Source organism: Schistocerca serialis, chromosome 9 (genome assembly GCF_023864345.2).
Source record: "Schistocerca serialis cubense isolate TAMUIC-IGC-003099 chromosome 9, iqSchSeri2.2, whole genome shotgun sequence".
Taxonomy (NCBI): Eukaryota; Metazoa; Arthropoda; class Insecta; order Orthoptera; family Acrididae; genus Schistocerca; species Schistocerca serialis.
Genome location: NC_064646.1, coordinates 64,910,097 through 64,933,071, shown reverse-complemented (window position 1 = coordinate 64,933,071; position 22,975 = coordinate 64,910,097). Strand labels below are relative to the sequence as shown.

Below are 22,975 nucleotides of genomic sequence, written 5' to 3'. Positions count from 1 at the left end.
ATGCGCATGAGCCCGCCCATAACTGCTAAAACGAATCTAGTGTAAGCAGCTGTGACGTCACACTCATGGGAGGCAATTTGTTGTTATGAAGCACTGCATAGTCTTCCTAAAGCCTTTGACACATTTTGTGTTGGCAAACGCTTGTATGGGCAATGTGTTTTGTTGTTGCATATAGCACATTTCCATTGCAATTTATGTTTTTTTTTTCTCTCTCCTCGTTCACATTTTATTGTTGCAGTATTATGCTGCAGTAGCGGGTTGATGTAATATCCTTTGTTAGAGTCTCTATTCTTAACAGTCAAAATTACAAAAATTTAGCTCAAAACTAAAACAACGAAAAATTCCCAGAATTCTACAAAATTACCAGGTTTTTCCCAATTTTCTCAAGGTCGTATACACACTGAACAACAGCCTCATAACACATGCACTCCTGTATGAAGTTTGTTGTGAAGAATCACGCACAATCTGCATATAATAACAGCATTCATAAATATAACACCAGGGGGAAAATTTTTTACCCCCAATCAACAACTTAACTTTACTCTAGCACAAAAAGGAGCACACTAACTGTAAGCAGTCACAGAAATATCTGACTACTTGCATCGTAAACTGAAGTTTCTTACAGACTACGAAAACTGTTTTGAAAACAAACTGAAATCCTTTCTGCTTGAGAACTTCTACTATACAGTTGAATTTATGAATAGATTATATGTGACTGCAAATGAGTTACAGTTGTAACTGTGGAAACAGTTCGATATATTGTCCAGAAGTGCCTGTTTTCAGTTGACAGCAGTTCAAGTGATAACCTAACATTCCTCCAGTACAAGAGCTGCAATTATCAAAGAATTAATCACCAATACCGGCACTGGACCAAAGACCGGCTCAGGGCTGCAAGTTATACTGTGCTTACTCACAGCAGCACTATCCAAAAGACATAATGTGGTCATTACTGGTGCATCTTCCAACTCGCTATCAGTGTCTAGCATTCTTCGCAAAACAAGATTTCAACATGGGCTCAGTCCACAGCTCTTACTTTCTCATCAAATTTGTTGCCATGCTCATACAGGGTGTATACGTGGACGAGGAAAAAAAAAATTCCCGAATTTCCCGGTTAAAAATACACTTTCTCCCGGATGAAAACACATTTTTTCCGTGTTAAGTAACACTATACTCTTCCTCGGAACGGTAAAACTTATCAATTCTTTCAATGGTTGTGGTTTTATATACTGGCGTAGAATTTCCCTGCACTTTAGAAAACTCAGAGGAAAACACACATTTTGAAAAGTTGTTTGATGTGCAGCAATATGTACACTGCATATTTTCGTATTACGAAAGTATAAATTCGAATTTGAAATCAAGACTGCGATGCGCTTTTTTAAGCCAGTCGCAGCTCGTCAAGCGATCTCGCCAGCCGATGACAGAGGATATTCAGAGCATAGGACACGTGATGTAGTCAGCCAATAGCAACATCACTGTTAAGTAGCGCGAACACACAATTAGGAAAAGGTAATGGTTTAACTTAATATAGATAGTGTTGCCTCTCTGCCTGGCACTTATGTGTGAATTGCAGAGTAACCATGTAGATGTATAATATTGGTCTGTAAGATTAATAAGCTGAAAGAGGAGCTAAGCTTTCACACATAATGTTGATATTTTTAGTGCGTGTTACGCTTTAGGATACATCACGCAAATGTGCCACTAAAATTTTTAACAACGGCATAAATGTCTGATCATCTGGGCTCGAAAATATTCTAAATGGTCCTCCTCCAAGATTTGATTTTTGAATGAGAGTCAAACGCTCTGTGATTTAAGTAATTCATCGGACATTCGTGCACAGTATTCATCTTGCGTAAAAGGAAATTTACTTTGAAAGTAACGCTTTTCAAACAACCATTCGGAATATTTTCCCGCGACCTGTTACAAATAGATTCGCTTCAGCAGTTGCCAGAGCGTCGCCGTGCTTGGGCAGCTACGATGGCGTAGGAAGCCTGTATGTTCGTACGTCTAAAACATTAAAACATCATACATTATGTCATAACAGAAACAAGACATTGGAGGATACTCCAAGAGCATGGGAATTTTGTGGGCCATACTGAAATGCATAATCCGGCTTAAAGTGCACATTCATATGTCCAGATTCAGATGTAAATTTTCTTGGAGTACCAGTACTGTATTATCTCATGTTTGGTTCTTTATTATGGCACAATGCCATATGTGCTAGAAGATGAAAACGTCAACTTGAAATACAGCGAACAGTTGAAACTAGCCAATATTGTGGAATTAAACTTTTCGTTTCAAATAAATTGACTGCCTCAGCCGAAAAGATTAATAAAAGTCGAATTTCTTTAAAAAAACCAACGAAAATAACTTCATTGTTCTGCAAGGCGATTAACGCTTGACTGTCAGAAAGGCGTAAACAAAATAAAATCTGAAACTAATAACATATTTTGATGATAATGATGAGGTCCCATACTCAGAGGAGCGTAGGGGACGATGCAGGAGAATAATTTTAATTCACCTGATAGCTCCTGGCCACAGAAATCCGTTTTGTTTTCATTTGACATGAGAGCAACAAACGAAGAGGAAACAGCAAAACCACTTAACGTAAACACGGGCCACGTGGAGACTACCACCTCCCCACTACAACTCCGACTGCTCTTTGCATCAGCTCCGTATCTACATTATTTCCGAACCGCGGCAATATTAGATAGTGGCGCTCCCCCTCCCTCGAGCGTTTGAGGTAGGACGACAAAAATTTAAAAAATCGACTTTTCAAAAATATCTTCATTTTGTAGCTCACATCTTTCTGAAGAGTCTGATACATAAAACATATATGTTCGAGGGAATGTAAGACATGTTATTTGGTCTTAAGTGTGCCAAAGTGCAGCGCCATGCCTCTTCAAACAGCATTCTTCCATCGCACGATTCTGTATTTTGCACTGTGGAATTAAAACGTGTTATTGTAATGGGTGCCATCAAACTATATTCAGGCCAGTGGAAATTAAAATCTCCTGTGGTGCCTCTCCTTCTCCCAGTCGGCCGGTTTGACAGCCTGCCCCTCTTTAAAAAAAATCTTGCAATTAACGGCGAATGGGATTAATTGTAATCGGGAGAACAAGGACTCTTCAGAAAATTTGCACTTTTTACTGCCTATTATCTAATAGCTTGCTGTTTTGTGTGACACAAAATTAAATACAGGATACATAAAACGAGTAAAGACAAGAGACAAGCAAGACAGTATACATTTCTTCAATCCTTAAGTCCTAGCTTTTTTCTCTCTAATCTTGCCACAGCTTTATGTGGCGTACTTTTCTTTCTGGGAAAGAAGCTATTACCTCATCAAAGTTCGTGAAAGTTTTGCTACATGAAAAAACGAAATGTCGTCGAATACTAGTAAACTGTTAATACAAATAGTACCCAAGACTGGTGTGGTTTTCTGATCTGATTACATGTATTTTGTCACTGTCTGCTAGATAAAATGAAATAAGCCCGCCTAATATTGCAACAATTGTTACACACACCAAATAAACGAGACTGTTTTCCACAAATCGTCATTTTTATAACATGACAGAACATAATTCACGAAGTATCATTATCATATGCCTATTAGACCTACTAAGTTTTCTAATGTGTGTGAAATCTTATGGGACTTAACTGCTAAGGTCATCAGTGCCTAAGCTTACACACTACTTAACCTAAATTATCTTAAGGACAAACACACACGCCCGTGGGAGGAGTCGAACCTCCGCCGGGACCAGCCGCACAGTCTTTGACCGCATCGCCTAAGACCGCTCGGCTAATCCCGCGCGGCGGGCCTACTAAACACAAAAAGTCTTATGTTAGGAAATAGTTTCACGTTTCATTCATACTATCTAGCTTCTGAAGCATGATATCAAAGAGTAGTAGTGCGAAATTTTTATATAAATTCGGAATTGTCACAATCTCCCAAAATTTGTGTGAGTCCTCGTTTCTTCTCCTTCCTCTGTCTAACAAACAATCTTAGCCGGCTTAGTAGTGTAAAGGTCTGGCCAAAACTTTTCTGTCAAAATTTCATTCTCTTGGATACACAGTGAAGACAATACGTATTCCTGTTAATCATTTATTTCCATGCTGGTAGTCTGAATCAATGGATTTCGCTAGTAATTATAACAACGCTGATCATTTGAAAATCCAGTCAACCACATAAACAGCGATTGGCATCCACCCGTTCGGCTTTATTCTGCTCAGCTCGTATAGACTATAGACCTGTCCGCTTTTGTCTGCAGGTAAGTTTACTTCTGGATGCGATGGGGATTCCCCTGCCAGAGATATCACGTACACTATGCACGCATTCAAAAATCAACTTATGATTCATTCAGAAATCAGCTTACAATTTGTTCAAAAACCAACAGGGATGTGTTCAAAATCATATGAGTAATTGATAAGACCAATGTACGCTGGATGCTAGGCGCTTTGTGAAACAAGGTCTTTTTCCTCAATAATATGAATTTGCCCCCCCCCCCCCCCCCCCCCCCCGAAACGCCCAAGGCAGATACCACGGTTTGCCCCCGCCCCATAGTTCCGGGCCTGTTGCGCATTTGTGAATCTGATGGCTTAGGCGCACCAGTGAAATTTTTCCGGATATCATCTGGGTGCTTGCTGCTTTTGCTTATACAGCTAACTGCCACACTTCTGTCGCCAGAAGCAGGAGAAGCTACTATCACAGTCAATGTTAGACTGTGGTACTACGCATACGCGACTAAACTGCACACGCCCATAACCTCGCTCGCAACCACTCAAACGAATATAATGTAAAAAGTTGTGACGTCACGCTCATCGGAGGCAATTTGTTGTTATGAAGCATTGCATTGTCTTCCTAAAGCCTTTGACACATTTTGCTGTTGGCAGACGCTTGTATGAGCATTGTGTTTTGTTGTTGTATATGGTGCATTTCCTTTGCAACTTAAGTTTTATTTTCGTTTTTTTTTTCTCTTGTTCTTGTTTTATTGCTCCAGTATTATTCTGGAGTAGCGAGGTACAGTAATATTCTTTATTAGAGTACTGGTTCTTACCAGTAAGTTACAAAAATTTAACTGAAAACTAAAACAATGAAAAATTCCCGGAATTCTAAAAAAATTCCCGGGTTTTTCCCGTTTTTCTCCCGGATGAAAAAATTCCCGGGTTTTTCCGGGTCGTATACACCCTGTCATAGACCTCATGGCTTCTTAGGACATATGGATGTGGCATTTCCTTTCCACACACATAATCTCTAGTTTCAGTCAAGTCTATACTATTTAACCATCAGTCAATATACATTGAGCAGAATTTTCTGTGATTTCACTTTAAGTTCCATGATCTCAGTGCTACTGGATCATTCTTTCAATCCAATATATATGTTGTTGCAGTGCAGGGTATTCATAAACCCTGGAGTTGCAATCCGATCCCTTCTATCTTCAGTCGACGTGTGGTGTTCATCAACTTCATCGATAAGCCTGTTCACTACTTTTTAAGAGTATATCCCTGCCCATATTTAAAAAAGTCTGTGATACACATTAGATCTGGGTTCAAATTCTTCATCGTATCTAGTACTTCCAGGATGGGTAGCTGTATATTTTTCCGTATTTGTAAGCTAATGTAATTGTCTGCACAGATACTACTTATGTGTTTGGAGCTGTTCCACACTACAACTCCTCATGATGAAAGTGTTTTCAACACACCTGTACAGCACTGTATGCTTCTGGGTCATCAAGGCCAGTTTCTGCTTTTCTAAAATTGTAAACCGCCAGACTTGGTGGACGTTCCACAGTTACTCATTGTTCCATCAATAATTCTAACATCATACTTTGTAAACAAGAAAATTACTTCATAACTGAGCATTGTGACACTTGGTCTGGCAAGAGTCACAACACTATAATTAGCAGCCATGTCTCCTTCTACTGCACACGTGTCACAGCGCAACTGGTATCGGTACATCATTCTTGTACACACAGCTGTCACTGTTTCATGGACCTATGAGGTTCTGGAGCTTGTGGGCATGAGTGTATTTTATAAGAAACACAAACAGCCAGAATTAAATTTATGTTAAAATTTGGACTGACACACAACACACTCAGTACATACCAAACAAATTGAGCAGCTTTACATCTGTGATGCAAATATTCTCAACTTATTGGTGACTGGAATTTTGAGAGAGAGATGGAGGCAACTAGTATAGATGGATAAAGCAGATATAAAAAACTAACCTCACATCCACAGTAAGAACAGCAGTCCACGATCTAAAAACTGATCATAACCTTATAATCCTACCTGCGGACAAATGCTCCACCACTGTTGTTTTGAACCATAAGGATAACCTGGCAGAAGGACTCCCCCAGGTATCAGATATGTCCACCTACAAACCCTGCCACTCTGACCCCATTACAGAAATCCAGCAGGACTCCTCAAATCCTCAGGCCCATCCCAGAACCACTCCCCAGAGTCCATCTCTCTGCTCACCCCTACCACTCCCCGCACTCCTACCTTCTACTTGCTTCCTAAAGTCCATAAACCCAAACACCCAGGATGTTCCATGGTGGCCGGTTACTGTGCCCCCATTGAGAGAATTTCCACTTTTGTAGACCAACACCTTCAACCTATTACCCATAACATACCCTACTATATAAAAGATACCAACCATTTCCTCCACTGACTCGTCACAGTTCCTGTCCACTTCTCCTTCGAAGGGATTACCTGCAAACAAATTCTGGTACAGCTATGGGCACCCGCATGGCACCATCCTCTGGTGCAGCTATGGGCACCCGCATGGCACCATCCTATGCCAACCTGTTCATGGGCCATGAGCCATCTAGAGGAATTCTTCCCAAGCATCCAGCATCCTAAACCCCTCACCTGGTTCACATTCACTGATGGCATCTTTGCAATCCAGATCGAGGGTGAGAACACCTTCTCTACATTCCTCCAGAACCTCAACAACTTCTCCCCCATTTGCTTCACCTTTTCCTACTACACCCAACAAGCCACCTTCCTACATGTTGACCTCCACCTCAAAGACGGCTACATCAGTAGCTCCACCCACATGAAACCTACTAACCACCAGCAATACCTCCACTTCGACAGCTGCCACCCGCTCCATGCCAAGAAGTCCCTTCTGTACAGCTTAGCTATAAGTGGTCGTCGCATCTGCAGTGACGAGTGGTCCCTCTTGAAATATACTGAGGGACTCACTGAAGCCTTCACAGACCATAATTATCCTTCCAACCTTGTACAAAAACAAATCTCCTGTGCCTTATCTTTCCAGTCTCCCACCATCTCCCAAAGTCCCACCGTCTGGCCACAGAGGACCTTTCCCCTTGTAGCTCAGTACCACCCAGGACTGGAGCAACCAGCATTTCGACCACCACACATCGTGCCCTGAAATGAGAAATGTCCTGCCCACTACCCTTCCCAACTCTCCCACAGTGGTATTCCACCGTCCACCAAGCCTACACAATATACTCTTCCATCCCTACATATCCCCTGCTCCCAACCCCTTACCTCATGGCTCATACCCCTGTAATAGACCTAGATGCGAGACCTGTCCCATACATCCTCCCACCACCACCTACTCCAGTCCGGTCACAAACCTCACCTATACCATTAAAGGCAGGGCTACCTATGAAACCAGTCGTGATCTACAAGCTAAGCTGCAACAACTGTGCTGCATTCTATGTGGGCATGACAAAAACCAAGCTGCCTGTCCGCATGAATGGCCACTGACAAACTGTGGCTAAGAAACAAGTGGACCACCCTGGTGCTGAAGATGCTGCCAAACATGACATCCTTCATTTCAATGACTGCTTCACAGCCTGTGCCATATGGATCCTTCCCACCAACACTAGCTTTTCTGAATTGAGCAGGTGAGAACTTTCCCTGCAATATATCCTATCTTTCTGTAACCCTCCTGGCCTCAACCTTCATTAGTCACTGTCCTCTTCCATCCAGCTCCTTCCCTGTTCCCATTCCAGCACTACACAGCCCTCATTCCACCATCACACTGAGACATTTTACTTCTCTCCTTTCCCACTACCCTGCCCCCACCCCCCTCCCCACCACCCACTGTTCAACCTCCCGACTGCACGTAGCTGCCCTACCCTCTGTCCACCTCATTCCTGCATGCTCCCCAGCAGCACGTCACTGTCCACCACCCCTACCCTACTATCCCTCCCCCTCCCTGTCCTAGCCTCCTCCTTACCCCCACCCAGATGCCAGTCTCATCCTGCACTGGTGCTGCTGTTTTATGCACCATGTCAGGTCAGATTGAGAGTTATGGTCAGGCAACCCAGTCATCAGAACAATGCCGGAAGAGGAACCAGACCAGCTTAAGTTTAAACCCATGATAAACTGAAACAAGGAAAGCTGCAATACTTCCACCTTCTATTGTTGCACTCCTATTAATAACCATATACATATTTTTCTCTCATTTTCCATTTTGAGTTTAGCTAAACACACACACACACACACACACACATATATATATATATATATATATATATATATATATATATATATATATATATATATATATAATAGAGGGAAACATTCCACGTGGGAAAAATATATCTAAAAAGAAAGATGATGAAACTTACCAAACAAAAGCGCTGGCAGGTCGATAGACACACAAAAAAAAAAAACAAACACAAACATACACACAAAATTCTAGCTTTCGCAACCAATGGTTGCCTCGTCAGGAAAGAGGGAAGGAGAAGGAAAGACAAAAGGATATGGGTTTTAAGGGAGAGGGTAAGGAGTCATTCCAATCCCGGGAGCGGAAAGACTTACCTTAGGGGGAAAAAAGGACAGGTATACACTCGCACACACACACATATCCATGTGTGTGTGCGAGTGTATACCTGTCCTTTTTTCCCCCTAAGGTAAGTCTTTCCGCTCCCGGGATTGGAATGACTCCTTACCCTCTCCCTTAAAACCCATATCCTTTTGTCTTTCCTTCTCCTTCCCTCTTTCCTGACGAGGCAACCATTGGTTGCGAAAGCTAGAATTTTGTGTGTATGTTTGTGTTTTTTTTTTTTTTTTGTGTGTCTATCGACCTGCCAGCGCTTTTGTTTGGTAAGTATATATATATATATATATATATATATATATATATATATATATATAAAAAAACAAAGATGAGGTGACTTACCGAACAAAAGCGCTGGCAGGTCGATAGACACACAAACAAACACAAACATACACACAAAATTCAAGCTTTCGCAACAAACTGTTGCCTCATCAGGAAAGAGGGAAGGAGAGGGGAAGACGAAAGGAAGTGGGTTTTAAGGGAGAGGGTAAGGAGTCATTCCAATCCCGGGAGCGGAAAGACTTACCTTAGGGGGAAAAAAGGACAGGTATACACTCGCACACACGCACATATCCATCCACACATACAGACACAAGCAGACATATGTCTGCTAAGGTAAGTCTTTCCGCTCCCGGGATTGGAATGACTCCTTACCCTCTCCCTTAAAACCCACTTCCTTTCGTCTTCCCCTCTCCTTCCCTCTTTCCTGATGAGGCAACAGTTTGTTGCGAAAGCTTGAATTTTGTGTGTATGTTTGTGTTTGTTTGTGTGTCTATCGACCTGCCAGCGCTTTTGTTCGGTAAGTCACCTCATCTTTGTTTTTATATATAATTTTTCCCACGTGGAATGTTTCCTTCCATTATATATATATATATATAGGGAAACTATATATCTAAAAACACAGATGATGTGACTTACCGAACGAAAGTGCTGGCAGGTCGATAGACACACAAACAAACACAAACTTTCGCAACAAACTGTTGCCTCATCAGCAAAGAGGGAAGGAGAGGGAAAGACGAAAGGATGTGGGTTTTAAGGGAGAGGGTAAGGAGTCATTCCAATCCCGGGAGCGGAAAGACTTACCTTAAGGGGAAAAAAGGACAGGTATACACTCGCACACACACACACATATCCATCCGCACATACACCGACACAAGCAGACATGTCTGCTTGTGTCTGTATATGTGTGGATGGATATGTGTGTGTGTGCGAGTGTCTACCCGTCCTTTTTTCCCCCTAAGGTGAGTCTTTCCGCTCCCGGGACTGGAATGACTCCTTACCCTCTCCCTTAAAACCCACATCCTTTCGTCTTTCCCTCTCCTTCCCTCTTTCCTGACGAAGCAACCGTTGGTTGCGAAAGCTTTAATTTTGTGTGTATGTTTGTGTGTCTATCAACCTGCCAGCGCTTTCTTTTGGTAAGTCACATCATCTTTGTTTTTAGATATATATATCAACATGTTTTCAGACAATATTTCCTGCAGATTCATATTGGAATTCATACTCATTAAAATTAAGGAATAACTGAAATTATCACAATGGTACTGGCATGCAATGCTAGTTTGTGATTGAGCTAATCGGTAGTTTTCAAAATACTGAAACGTAGCATTAAAAAGCTACGAGTCCAAACTTTAAATTAACATTTTCTTAAATGTTCCAGAAATTATATAACTTAAAAGATAATTACAAATATAACAATGAAAATAATCAATTATTGGCTATATAATGTAAATGGATAGATAAAAAAAATCTACACATCAAGCAGCGGCAGGGGAACATATGCACATAAGGATTTAACTTTTTCTTTCTCATCCTGTCCGGTAAGTTTCCCTTGACCTGGGGTTCTGGATGAGTTTCCTAAACTGTACTTCTTTTCTGAACCTCTCCAGTCCTTTTCCTTCACCCTTCTTCCTTCCCCTTCATCTCTTCTGCCAGAAGGAGCCACTGGCTCCGAAAGCTTGTAAAACTTAAATCCTTTTGTGTGTGTGTTCCCCTGCCGCCGCTTGGTTAGTAGGTTCTTTTATCTATCCATTTACATTAAAAGATAATTAGTATTAAGTCTGGACACACCAAAAATTGATGTTGCCTTCTGTGCTGTTCTACCTGTTTAATACACAAACTTACCATTATACTTCGGTTGCCTTAATTTTTATTGACAGAATGACTCCCATCATTAATGGATTCAACCATTGGTTAGGAACTTGCATAAATTATCATAATCTCAAATATGGCAACTGTGCGTGTAAATAGATAATTCTAACAAAGAGATAGAGGGGCTGGCCAGTACTTACCTCAGCTCAGTACAGCCGATAGATACACATAAAACACATAAAACAGAACCGAAAATTTACATTCCTAGCTTTCGGAACAAATGTTCCTTCATCGGGGAGGAGAGAGGGGAAAGAAAGGGAAGAAGGGAAAGGAGATTCAGTTACTCACAACCCAGGTTATGAAGCAACAGGGAAAGGAAAATAGGGAGGGTAGCAAGGATGGAGGCATGGTTGTCAGAGGGAAGCCAAAGATATTCTACTGTAAGTACTGTGCTAGCTTCACACACACACACACACACACACACACACACACACACACACACACACACACACACACAGACACAAAGTTTAAACTTTTGGAAGTTTTTGTAGCCATGGCTCCTTCTTATGGCAGAAGAGTTGAAGAGGAAGGAAGAGGAGTGAAGGAAAAGAACTGGAGAGGTCCAGTAAGTCCAGTAAGTCTCCACTGTCCTGGGATTCTGGGTGACTTTCCTGAACTATACCCCTTTTCCTAAACCTCTCCAGTCCTTTTCCTTCACCCATCTTCCTTCCCCTTCAACTCTTCTGCCAAAGGAAGGAGCCACTGGCTCTGAAAGCTTGCAAAAGTTCAATCCTTTTGTGTATGTGTGTTCTTCTGGCACTGCTTGGTGAGTAGATTTTTCATCTATCCATTTACCTAATAACTACTAATTATGTAAACCTAATTATGACCTGAACCTACAGCTCATCTAAATTAGTAAATCTACACCTAACAGTTTCATAAACAAATAAGTACTTTCCAAAATATGAACACACAAGTCTTTAAATAGCCTGCCCCACCTGACAATCTTGAGTATGTGGCTAGCCATTACTGTGTTAACATCTATGTATCGATTCTGCGTACCGCTAACATTGTGCTACCATCTCCATGGTGGTATCTGCATTTATGCAGTACGTACTTCAAATTTTGATGCAAGTTTTTGCTTATCTGGATCAAGCTAAGCAGTGAAAGGTATAAAAGCCTGTCTGCCACCTAACACGAAAAAAATTAACAGTCCTGCATATACTTTTGTTGTCAACATGTGTTAATGACCTACCTGTGTGAACCACTTTGATTGATGCCGGTATAAACAATGTTTACCAATTTCCTATAGAACGGTACTCAACTTGCTGTTTGTATCAACTGTGATTTGTGGAATGAGGTTTATGACAAGATATTGCTACTGAAACTGTCACCGATTACTGAGTCTAGCCTGGTTCTCTAGACATGTGAATACGAGTGTAAGAAAACTGCTCACTGTCCAACAGGTGAATTTATAGTAAATATGGGATCAAGATGAAAAAAACTGGAGGTGGGGTGTCCATTATTGTATTACATTGTTCAATACCTAAAACGTTTTCAGTTACGGGATAACAAACTTATGCACTGGTGAGAAGAAGAAGATGAGGTTCAAACCAGGTGAGTACCATCACAAAATAACTACACTCTTTGAAAGAGAATAGGAATACCTGCTTTGTAACCTCCAAGGATGTGGAAAACCCAAATTCCACATCACTCATTCCTCCCACCAGTCTTCACTCTGGTGGCATTTATTTACAGCCAGATGGTCAAAATTCACAGTTTCACATATTTTCAGAATGAGATTTTCACTCTGCTGCGGAGTGTGCACTGATATGAAACTTCTTGGCAGATTAAAACTGTGTGCCCGACCGAGACTCGAACTGGGACCTTTGCCTTTCGCGGGCAAGTGCTCTACCATCTGAGCGGTGGCTCAGATGGTAGAGTACTTGCCCGCGAAAGGCAAAGGTCCCGAGTTCGAGTCTCGGTTGGGCACACAGTTTTAATCTATCAGGAAGTTTCACATATTTTCTTCCTCACTTTCTTCTTCTCACCCTCTTCTCTTTCACTGTCCATTTTTCTCTCACCTGTTACCTTCTCACCTCTCTACTCTATTATTATTGTTCTTTGGTGACACTCTTGCCCACTGCTGGCAAAGATCTTTTCTGTCCCATATAGTCCCATTTCGTCTAGGTTTCAATTGAGTTTATTCCTTTGAAGCATATTATTTCTCATGCCAGACTGTGAACATTGGTGTCACAGCATTTCCGCTATTGTCTTTGTTGGCTGCCATTTGTTAGGTGGAAAAATGTTTATAACTGTATTTGACTTAAGAAAAATTCTTTTCTTACCAGGTTTCCTGACTGCTCCTCATTTTTGTGGCTGTCACTACTGCTCTCACTGCCATTATCACTTGCACTCTCACATGAACCACTGGACCTCAGGATAGGTGCAAGTTTCTGGTTCTGTTTCAACGGCTGTGTCACTGTGCTGTCTTCCTACAAAAACACAATTAAAATGATATGATTTATGTCTAATTTTACCAACAACTTTACTTTAGGCTCCTCATGAAGAAAAAAAAAAAAAAAGCCAACACTATACAAGTGTGGAAAAGGTCCTACCAGTGGCATAGTTTTGGCATTTTAATACTATATTTGTTAAGTATATACCAGTTCCAGCTATTAGATTAAGGAAACAGTAGTGGCACTAAAATAGTTAGTATCAATCAGGTATAAATAAAAGAACCTGCAAAATAACAATACATACAAACACAGAAAAAACTTGTGATCATATAGCACCTATTGGAAAGCAGTTCACTCACTCCGTACATGCATTCACACATCATTTTCTGTAAATCACATCTTGAATGAGAATTACATCAAATTTCGTGGCTACTGCTAACCTACTCACATTGACAACTATGGGAATCACATCTAGATTACTTTATATATGAATATAATAGAGGGAAACATTCCACGTGGGATATATATATATATATATATATATATATATATATATATATATATATATATATATAATAGAGGGAAACATTCCACGTGGGAAAAATATATCTAAAAAGAAAGATGATGAAACTTACCAAACAAAAGCGCTGGCAGGTCGATAGACACACAAACAAACACAAACATACACACAAAATTCTAGCTTTCGCAACCTATGGTTGCCTCGTCAGGAAAGAGGGAAGGAGAAGGAAAGACAAAAGGATATGGGTTTTAAGGGAGAGGGTAAGGAGTCATTCCAATCCCGGGAGCGGAAAGACTTACCTTAGGGGGAAAAAAGGACAGGTATACACTCGCACACACACACATATCCATCCACACATACACAGACACAAGCAGACATTTGTAAAGGCAAAGAGTTTGGGCCCAAACTCTTTGCCTTTACAAATGTCTGCTTGTGTCTGTGTATGTGTGGATGGATATGTGTGTGTGTGCGAGTGTATACCTGTCCTTTTTTCCCCCTAAGGTAAGTCTTTCCGCTCCCGGGATTGGAATGACTCCTTACCCTTTCCCTTAAAACCCATATCCTTTTGTCTTTCCTTCTCCTTCCCTCTTTCCTGACGAGGCAACCATAGGTTGCGAAAGCTAGAATTTTGTGTGTATGTTTGTGTTTGTTTGTGTGTCTATCGACCTGCCAGCGCTTTTGTTTGGTAAGTTTCATCATCTTTCTTTTTATATATATATATATATATATATATATATATATATATATATATATATATATATATATATATATATATATATAAAAAAACAAAGATGATGTAACTTACCAAACGAAAGCGTTGGTATGTTGATAGACACACAAATAAACACAAACACACACGCAAATTTCAAGCTTTCGCAACCCACGGTTGCTTCATCAGGAAAGAGGGAAGGAGAGGGAAAGATGAAAGGATGTGGGTTTTAAGGGAGAGGGTAAGGAGTCATTCCAATCCGGGAGCGGAAAGACTTACCTTAGGGGGAAAAAAGGACAGGTATACACTCGCACAAATACACACATATCCATCCACACATATATAGATACATGCAGACATTTGTAAAGGCAAAGAGTTTGGCCAGAGATGTCAGTCGAGGCGGAAGTACAGAGGCAAAGATGTTGTTGAATGACAGGTGAGATATAAGTGGCGGCAACTTGAAATTAGCGGAGGTTGAGGCCTAGTGGGTAACGGGAAGAGAGGGTATACTGAAGGGCAAGTTCCCATCCTCGGAGTTCTGATAGATTGGTGTTAGTGGGAAGTATCCAGATAACCCGGACGGTGTAACACTGTGCCAAGATGTGCTGGCCGTGCACCAAGGCATGTTTAGCCACAGGGTGATCCTCATTACCAACAAACACTGTCTGCCTGTGTCCATTCATGGGAATGGACAGTTTGTTGCTGGTCATTCCCACATAGAAAGCTTCACAGTGTAGGCAGATCAGTTGGTAAATCACGTGGGTGCTTTCACACGTGGCTCTGTCTTTGATCGTGTACACCGTCCGGGTTACAGGACTGGAGTAGGTGGTGGTGGGAGGGTGCATGGGACAGGTTTTACACCGGGTGCAGTTACAAGGGTAGGAGCCAGAGGGTAGAGAAGGTGGTTTGGGGATTTCATAGGGATTAACCAAGAGGTTACGAAGGTTAGGTGGACGGCGGAAAGACACTCTTGGTGGAGTGGGGAGGATTTCATGAAGGATGGATCTCATTTCAGGGCAGGATTTGAGGAAGTCGTATCCCTGCTGGAGAGCCACATTCAGAGTCTGATCCAGTCCCGGAAAGTATCTTGTCACAAGTGGGGCACTTTTGGGGTTCTTTGTACCAACTGTATTGACAATATTCCAAATTTTAAACAAACTGTTGCTTCCAGTACTCACAGAGTTGTCACTAATGTGTTGTATTCTCAAAAGTAAAATAAAACTTTCTTGGGATACAATTCATTCAAGCTGGAGTGCTTAAATGTATATCTCTGGGCCAATAGTCACTTATTTTCAACTTTTTAACTTGAGTCATTAAAAGACAAATGGGAACAAAACAATAATATTCCTCAAATTCAGTATCTTTCTACTTTGAAAATCAAGAATGCACAGATTCTGGAGTACTGGCCCTGGCACAAAAATAAAATCAATTTGTTTTGTCTTCTATAAACTGCAACAGACAGAAATATCATTAAAATGGCAGAATGCTTGAGTCATTAGCCAGCTGACATTTGTGTACTGAAGCTGAGACAACAAATGCATACTTTAATGATTGGAAATCAGCCTGATTCCAGTCAAAAGTGTTACTGAGATGTGCTTTTTCTCCTGAAGCATTTATTATCACTTTATGATTTCTCAGATTTCAAATAACTGCAGACTGTACCTCTTGTAGAAGCATCAAACCAATGTGTAGTAATACTTGATGCAAAGGGCTAAGGACTACTACTCAAAGTTTCCATCGAAGATTCATCACTGCTACTGACATCAGATAAGTCACACTCACAACTCCAAGTGAGTATGTCAGAATTTCTCTATCTGTACAATCACAGTGATGTGGCATTCCTCTCATAGAACATAAGAACTGGAAGTTAATACTGACGAAAATACGCAAAGTGAAGTCAAAATCTGCAGTGAGGGACCACAGCAGTAAACGTAGATGCACACTTGAACTATGCAGGTGAAACTTTTAAACAGTTACTGGAAAACTGCGGAAACATGGTTATGTATGTTAATATCTCTAGATGATGGAAGTACCTGTGACTCAGTGCACTTAATTTTGTCCACTGTAATATATTGCGGCAAGGGATGCTTACACTCATCATTAGTGCTGCAGGAAATCCCAGAGGCTGCCCTTAAACTTATCAACAGTTTGTGGGGAACAGTGGAGCAGGACGACTTCATTTCTCTACGGCAGTCAAAGGGCTAACAGTTCTGATTTGACGTTTTAATCAATAGGATGTGCAACATTTTGGCCCATTGGGCTGGTGGTTATAAATTAGTCACTAAGATATATTTAGGTATTTCTATTAAATAGGTGAGTGGAAGTATCTTGTGTATTGCTGAGGTTAGGTACTAGTTTCAAAATGAAAATCTCGAATCATCAGCAACAAAAAATATATGCAAAATATCTCACACCTTCTCAGTATTACATTTCTAACCTGAATACTTCTATGGTAATAACTGTTACTGTAAATATTTTGTCAATGAACAAGAAAGTAAAAGTAAACTTTTACCTTCCTGACAGTCATAGTAAGTGCTGTAACTTCAAGTTTACTCCTCTGGAGGTAACATGTCATAGTCAGATTATTTTGACTGTCAGTCGTCCATTTATGTAGACTTGAATATTGCATTTCCAGCAGCTGCACATGTTTGAAATGCAAGCTATTGGTATTGGGGTAGAAAATAACTTGAATGGAATCTAACATAGTGTGTTCTATCATGTTGTCTTTCCACATAAGTTCAATCAACAATACTCTGTCAGTTTTGTATTTGCAGTGAAGTGTTATATGAGAAAAATCTTAAATCTATAATCATTACGATTAAAGTATTCAAGCTGAAAGTGCAGCACTGTAAACGGGAATCTTGGACACAAAAGGTGGGTTAACTTCCCACATAGGTACTATTTCAGTTGGGTTAATTATTCACCCTCAGATATTTTCCAGTTAAATGTAATGTTCTGGTTGTGTTTATTAGCACATAATCATTTCTGAAAGGCACCATCTTTTTAAAAAGTAAATTTGCAATATGAAGTATGCTAGGCCCCATACAAATAGAAATGCTTTATTCACCTTTGAGCATCTTTATATGCAACTGGTGTCATCAAAAGTTAAAAAACTTAGGAAAATGTCACTAGATACAAGGTACAGACACTGCATAATTAGCTAATGATAATAATGATAAATAATTATGTAGCAGCAATTACAAGATAATGCACTACACAGTTAAGCATACAACATAAGCAATTAAACATTATAAGCACATGACAATATAAAGGTATGGATTATAATCCGTTCATCATAAGAATAAACCTGATGATTGGTCAGTAGCCGTAGCACAGGTGTACTGGTGTTGTTACGCTCTTGGAAGTAGGTCCTACTTATGTATTAGATATCTTATTACTAAGTTACGTTAAATTAAACTTTAAGATATTAAAATGTATTAACAGCCATCAACGTTTTTCTTAATCACACTTTAGCTAGGTAGTTTTTATTTCAAAAATCGTGTACAGTCGCAGCCTCTGCAGCATTGTGCTCTGATTGTCGCGCTGTCAATGCGCAGTATAAAAATGGCTCAGGCTGCTTTCTGTTCCAAAGTGAAACACGATTAAACAGTGCCGAGAAATAGGCTGTTCTTAATGTTTTTCATAAATTTATGGAGATAATTGGCTCTGAAGTTTTCCTAGTGTTCTATAGATAAATAAACTCACATTGAACATGTAGCGCAGTCGGTAGCATAATAGGATGAGAACTGATTGTGATTATTCATGCATTGGTTGAAACTCACCAATATTTTTTTTTTTCCTTGTTCAATTTGAAGTACCAACATCTCGTAATTATAAAACTCGTCATCATTTCTTATGAATGATGTATGTCTTCTTGTTTCTAATTATATATTGGGTGCAAAATTTGTTTCCATTTCAAAAATCTTAATTATCGGTGTTTTATGAAAGACTGCTCAAAATAGTTATTTAAATTAAGAAAACTTAACAATTTAATGTTTCAAGGCAAAAATGAAAAACCAAACCCTCTTTATTTGGACCATGTCCATCATTTTATACCACAGAGGTAGATAAGTATTGTAGAAACATGAAAAACAACCATTTTCACAGCATCAAGCACATCATACAAATGCTGCATTTTTACATTTGCTACTGTACCATTACAATATGAACCCAACAGATCTGATCTGAAGCCAAGCTGCAGGATTTGGCCCGAGAAGTAACAAGACTGTTAAGCTGCCAGACATACTGGAACTAATGCATGCAGCTTTCTCAAACGGCTCTCCAGAATGCTGGTAGGATATAGCACGGCTTGCCATAAAAGAAGAAGAGAAAATGATGCGTGTGGTTGGCTTTGAGGATTCTGTTGATGATAGGCTCGTTATCAATGTAGCAGGTGACACTCCCAGAACTGAAATTCATTTCTCGGATTCGGATAAGGAAGGAGCTAAGAGATTACCAGATGACTGACTGTACGTAAGTAATACATTCAGTGGCTTCAATATTTAACTATATGGTGAAATACTTCAATACTCTCTTACATTATACACAGTTTATGCAGAAAAATTACTCTGCAGTTAAGTTAGGAATTTTCATCATTCTTGTTTTTAATTATAATAGTACATTAGCTAAAAACGATAACATGTTGAGGTTTTCATCTAGTCGTCTAAGGGGCATATTGTGGGAGATTTGCAATGTATTATTTCAATCTGCTTAAAATGATATGACATTTGAGGCTATATTGATCCTCTGCTTGTCTCTTTTTACATGTGAACTGCAGCTGGCCATTCGCTGCAGACTAACTGTACCAGTTGACCTGCCAGTGCTATCCAAGTTAAATGCGCTGGTAAATTTGTTGTCTAATATTATCCCTAAGTCGATGTGCGCGTAACGCACAGCACAAAACATACTCTTATTATTGTACTCGACAGTAAGTCGAGACTGCTTGGTTGCAGTCCCACATGAAACGGAAATCCAATGAGATTCCAGCAAACGTGGAAGAATACATAGTGCAATGTTTACATCAGGTTTATTCTTATGATGAATGGATTATAATACAACATCCAACTTTTATTTGTACTGTAGAAACTGATACATAGATCGTGAATAAGGAAGTGTTTAGTAACCTCTGTTAACTTTTGTCATTCATAATTTCCAAGTCTTGTCAGTTTGAAACTTTTGAATTTACTTAAAAAATGTACTGTTGGATGTCAAGTTGTTATTATTTTGTGTAAAACTAGTTAGTAGAACATTCTAGAAGACAACATGATACTATGTAACCAGCTTAGAAACTTATAAATTGTATTCATGAAGTATCTATCTGTAATAACGTGTTCAGTATTTGTCCATGATCCACTGTGTGTATTAGTATCAAAAATCATTATGTAACTAAAATGTAAATTAGAATTATTCTGGATTGAATATTTGAAAAACACTTGTTATTAATTTTCACAATGAGATAGTATTCCTATCAAAATTCTATTTATGTAAAACATGTTACTGCATTTGGTCAAACTAAAATCGTCACTTGGATTTTGAACATTCATAACTTGTAAGTTTGTCCACCTCCACAGTTGAGTGGTCAGCACAGCTGACTGCCAGGCATGGGATCTGTGCTCGATTCCTGGCTGGGTTGGAGATTTTATACACTTGGGAATTGGGTGTCATGCTGTCCTGATCATCATTTCATCGTCATCAGCGTGGAAGTCACCAAAGTGGTGTCAAATTAAAAGACTTTCCCTACGCAGCCGAACCACCCCAGGGTGGATCCCCATCAACAAATGCCATAGGATCATTTCCTTTCATTGTAAGTGTAATTATGCATACATTCTAACAATAATATGTAAAATTATAATTGATAAAAGCTCTTTATAGTCTGACAGCGGCTGGAACTGTGTTAATGTTAATCTGTCTCTTTGTAAAGTCGATTTTAGTACCAAACAATGGAAAGTTGAGTTTGGAATATCAACAATTTTGTAAAGGACAGATTGTTACTCACCATAAAGATGACACATTGTGTTGCAGATAGGCACAATGAAAAGACTGTTACACCCTAAGCTTCTGGCCAAAGCTTTCTTCAGAAAAGAAAGGAAAACACACACACATTCACACACACACAGGCACACCTCATGCACACATGACCACTATCTCTAGTGGCTTCAATATTCCAAAAACGACCTGAGTAAGAAAATGAATAAAAACCTGTATGTGGGCGAAACATAGGGCTTTTTGTTTGGCATTCCAATTCTGACTTTTCAATGGTCGCTTGGTTACACTTCAGATGGCATGGTGAGGGTATTGCTAGACCCCATGTAATTTCCATTCTTGTTAGTTTGTTAATTGCATGTTCCATTGATCAATAGCACGCAAAAACTGTTATGATGTGGAACGTGTCAAATGCACAAGAAATGTGCACAGGAAACAAGTTTTTTTCCCCACACATTATAGTGTTATACCTAAATATTTCTATTATCTATCCCATTACCTCAAATGGCACGAAATGCACATATTATATCTCCAGAATTATTTACTCATATTCAAGAATTCATTTATGGTATAGAAGGAGTTGTCAAGGAGGTATGATTTCAATTTGTTCTTGAAACTATTACTGCTGTCTGTCAGACATTTTATTCATCTGGTAATTTATCAAAACGTTTTACAGCAGCACATTTTACCCCTTTCTGTGCCAAAGATAGGGTAAGTAAAGGATAGTGTAGGTCTTTCTTTTTTCTGGTATTGTAATCATGAATGTCGCTGTTGATTTTAAACTGGTCCATGTTGTTGAGAAAAAATTTCATTACTGAGTACTGTGAAGCAGTTGTAAGAATTCCTAACCTTTTAAACAGATGCCTACAAGGTGTGCGACTATGAACCCCACACATTATTCTAACTACTTTCTTTTGAGCAGTGAATACCTTTTGCCTAAGTGTTGAGTTGCCCCAGAAGCAAGTTCAGAGCAAGCCCATTCGCAGAAAACCAATTAATAACTTTTCCAAAGACCCTATTTGTACCATTTTCTATCAGACTTTCTTTTACTGGATTAATAATTATGCTTGTATCATCAGCAAACAATGTCAGTTCAGCATCTTGTTTCACATAAGAAGGGAGGTCATTCACACATATAAAGAACAGGAGGGGACCCATGATCGAACCTTGTGGAACACCTAATGTAATTTCACCCCAGTTAGATGAAATGGCAAACTCCTTTGAATCACTTGAAGCGTATGTAGAGACTTTATGCTTCCTATTCTGTAGATATGACTTAAACCACTCATATGCTGTTCCATTTATACCATAGAATTGTAATTTCTCTAATATAGTGTTATGGTTCACACAATCAAATACTTTGGGTAAGTCACAGAATATTCCTACTGGTGACATTTTACTATTTAAAGACTCTTTTATGTGGACAGTGAAATTGCGTGTATGTTAGGGTCCCAAGTATAACTGCCTGCAGGCATTCCCCTTGGTGGGCTGTTGTTTGCAAGAATTCAATGAAAAAAATATTTTGTAATTTTGTTTGATGTTCTAGTGCCTTACAATTGACAGCTATTCACTTAGTAGTGTTACAGCATGTTGGTTAGCATACAAGGATGATGTGCAGAAGTTTGAGGCTTCAAATCTCATAAGGTGCTTCAAACTTTTTTATTTTTAAATAGTTATCAAAATTATTCTGATCCTTATTTTTATACAATTCATTAATTAATTTTAACTTTTTGGTTTGCTCTATTTTCTCTTCCTCTCATTCTGTTTTCATTTGTAATCTTTGGTGTGTGATTTTAATTATTTTTATTTATTATCACAATATTTAAATGTTTGAAAATGCTGATATAATGGTTGAAAAACAAAAGACAAAATAATATATTTACATTGGCTGTCAAAACATATTTTTCATTAGGTACAAGATGTACATTTTTTTGGATGGTAATTGACGTACTAACATTTAAAACATATTGCTGTTGCACCACGGTCAAAATTAATTCAGATGTAGATTTAAATGAAATAAGGGATTATAAGAAAATACACAAAATCAGAAATAGAAATGGACATAACAACAATGCCAAAAATAAAAGAGGTTCAAACAGAAGAAATTAAATCAAAATAAATACAAAAAAAAAATTGAAATAACATGCAAAAAGAGTAAAAAAGACAGGGAGAAAAAATAAGAGTAAATGTAAAAGTCAATAGATTAAAATGGCATGGCAAAGGTTTCTTTAACACTTAAGCCAATTAACTGAGTAAAACTAATGACGAAAGTAACTTCAATAACTATTTAAAAATAAAAAAATTGTGAAGCACCTGACCAGATTCAAACCCACAACCTTCTGCACATGACACTCATTAGCTAACTACTACACTACAATACCACTCTATGTTCAAACGTCAAA

The 22,975-nt window shown here is 39.2% G+C and overlaps 1 protein-coding gene across 1 annotated transcript in view; it reads right to left on the bottom strand.

Moving 5' to 3' along the window:
- The window catches only part of LOC126419139 (X-linked retinitis pigmentosa GTPase regulator-like), a 358,411-nt gene that overhangs the window by 96,509 nt on the left and 238,927 nt on the right, over nucleotides 1-22,975 (bottom strand). The window contains exon 11 of the mRNA XM_050086247.1: nucleotides 13,252-13,398. Coding sequence (XP_049942204.1) covers nucleotides 13,252-13,398 — 147 coding nt within the window. The remainder of the gene's footprint in view (nucleotides 1-13,251; nucleotides 13,399-22,975) is intronic.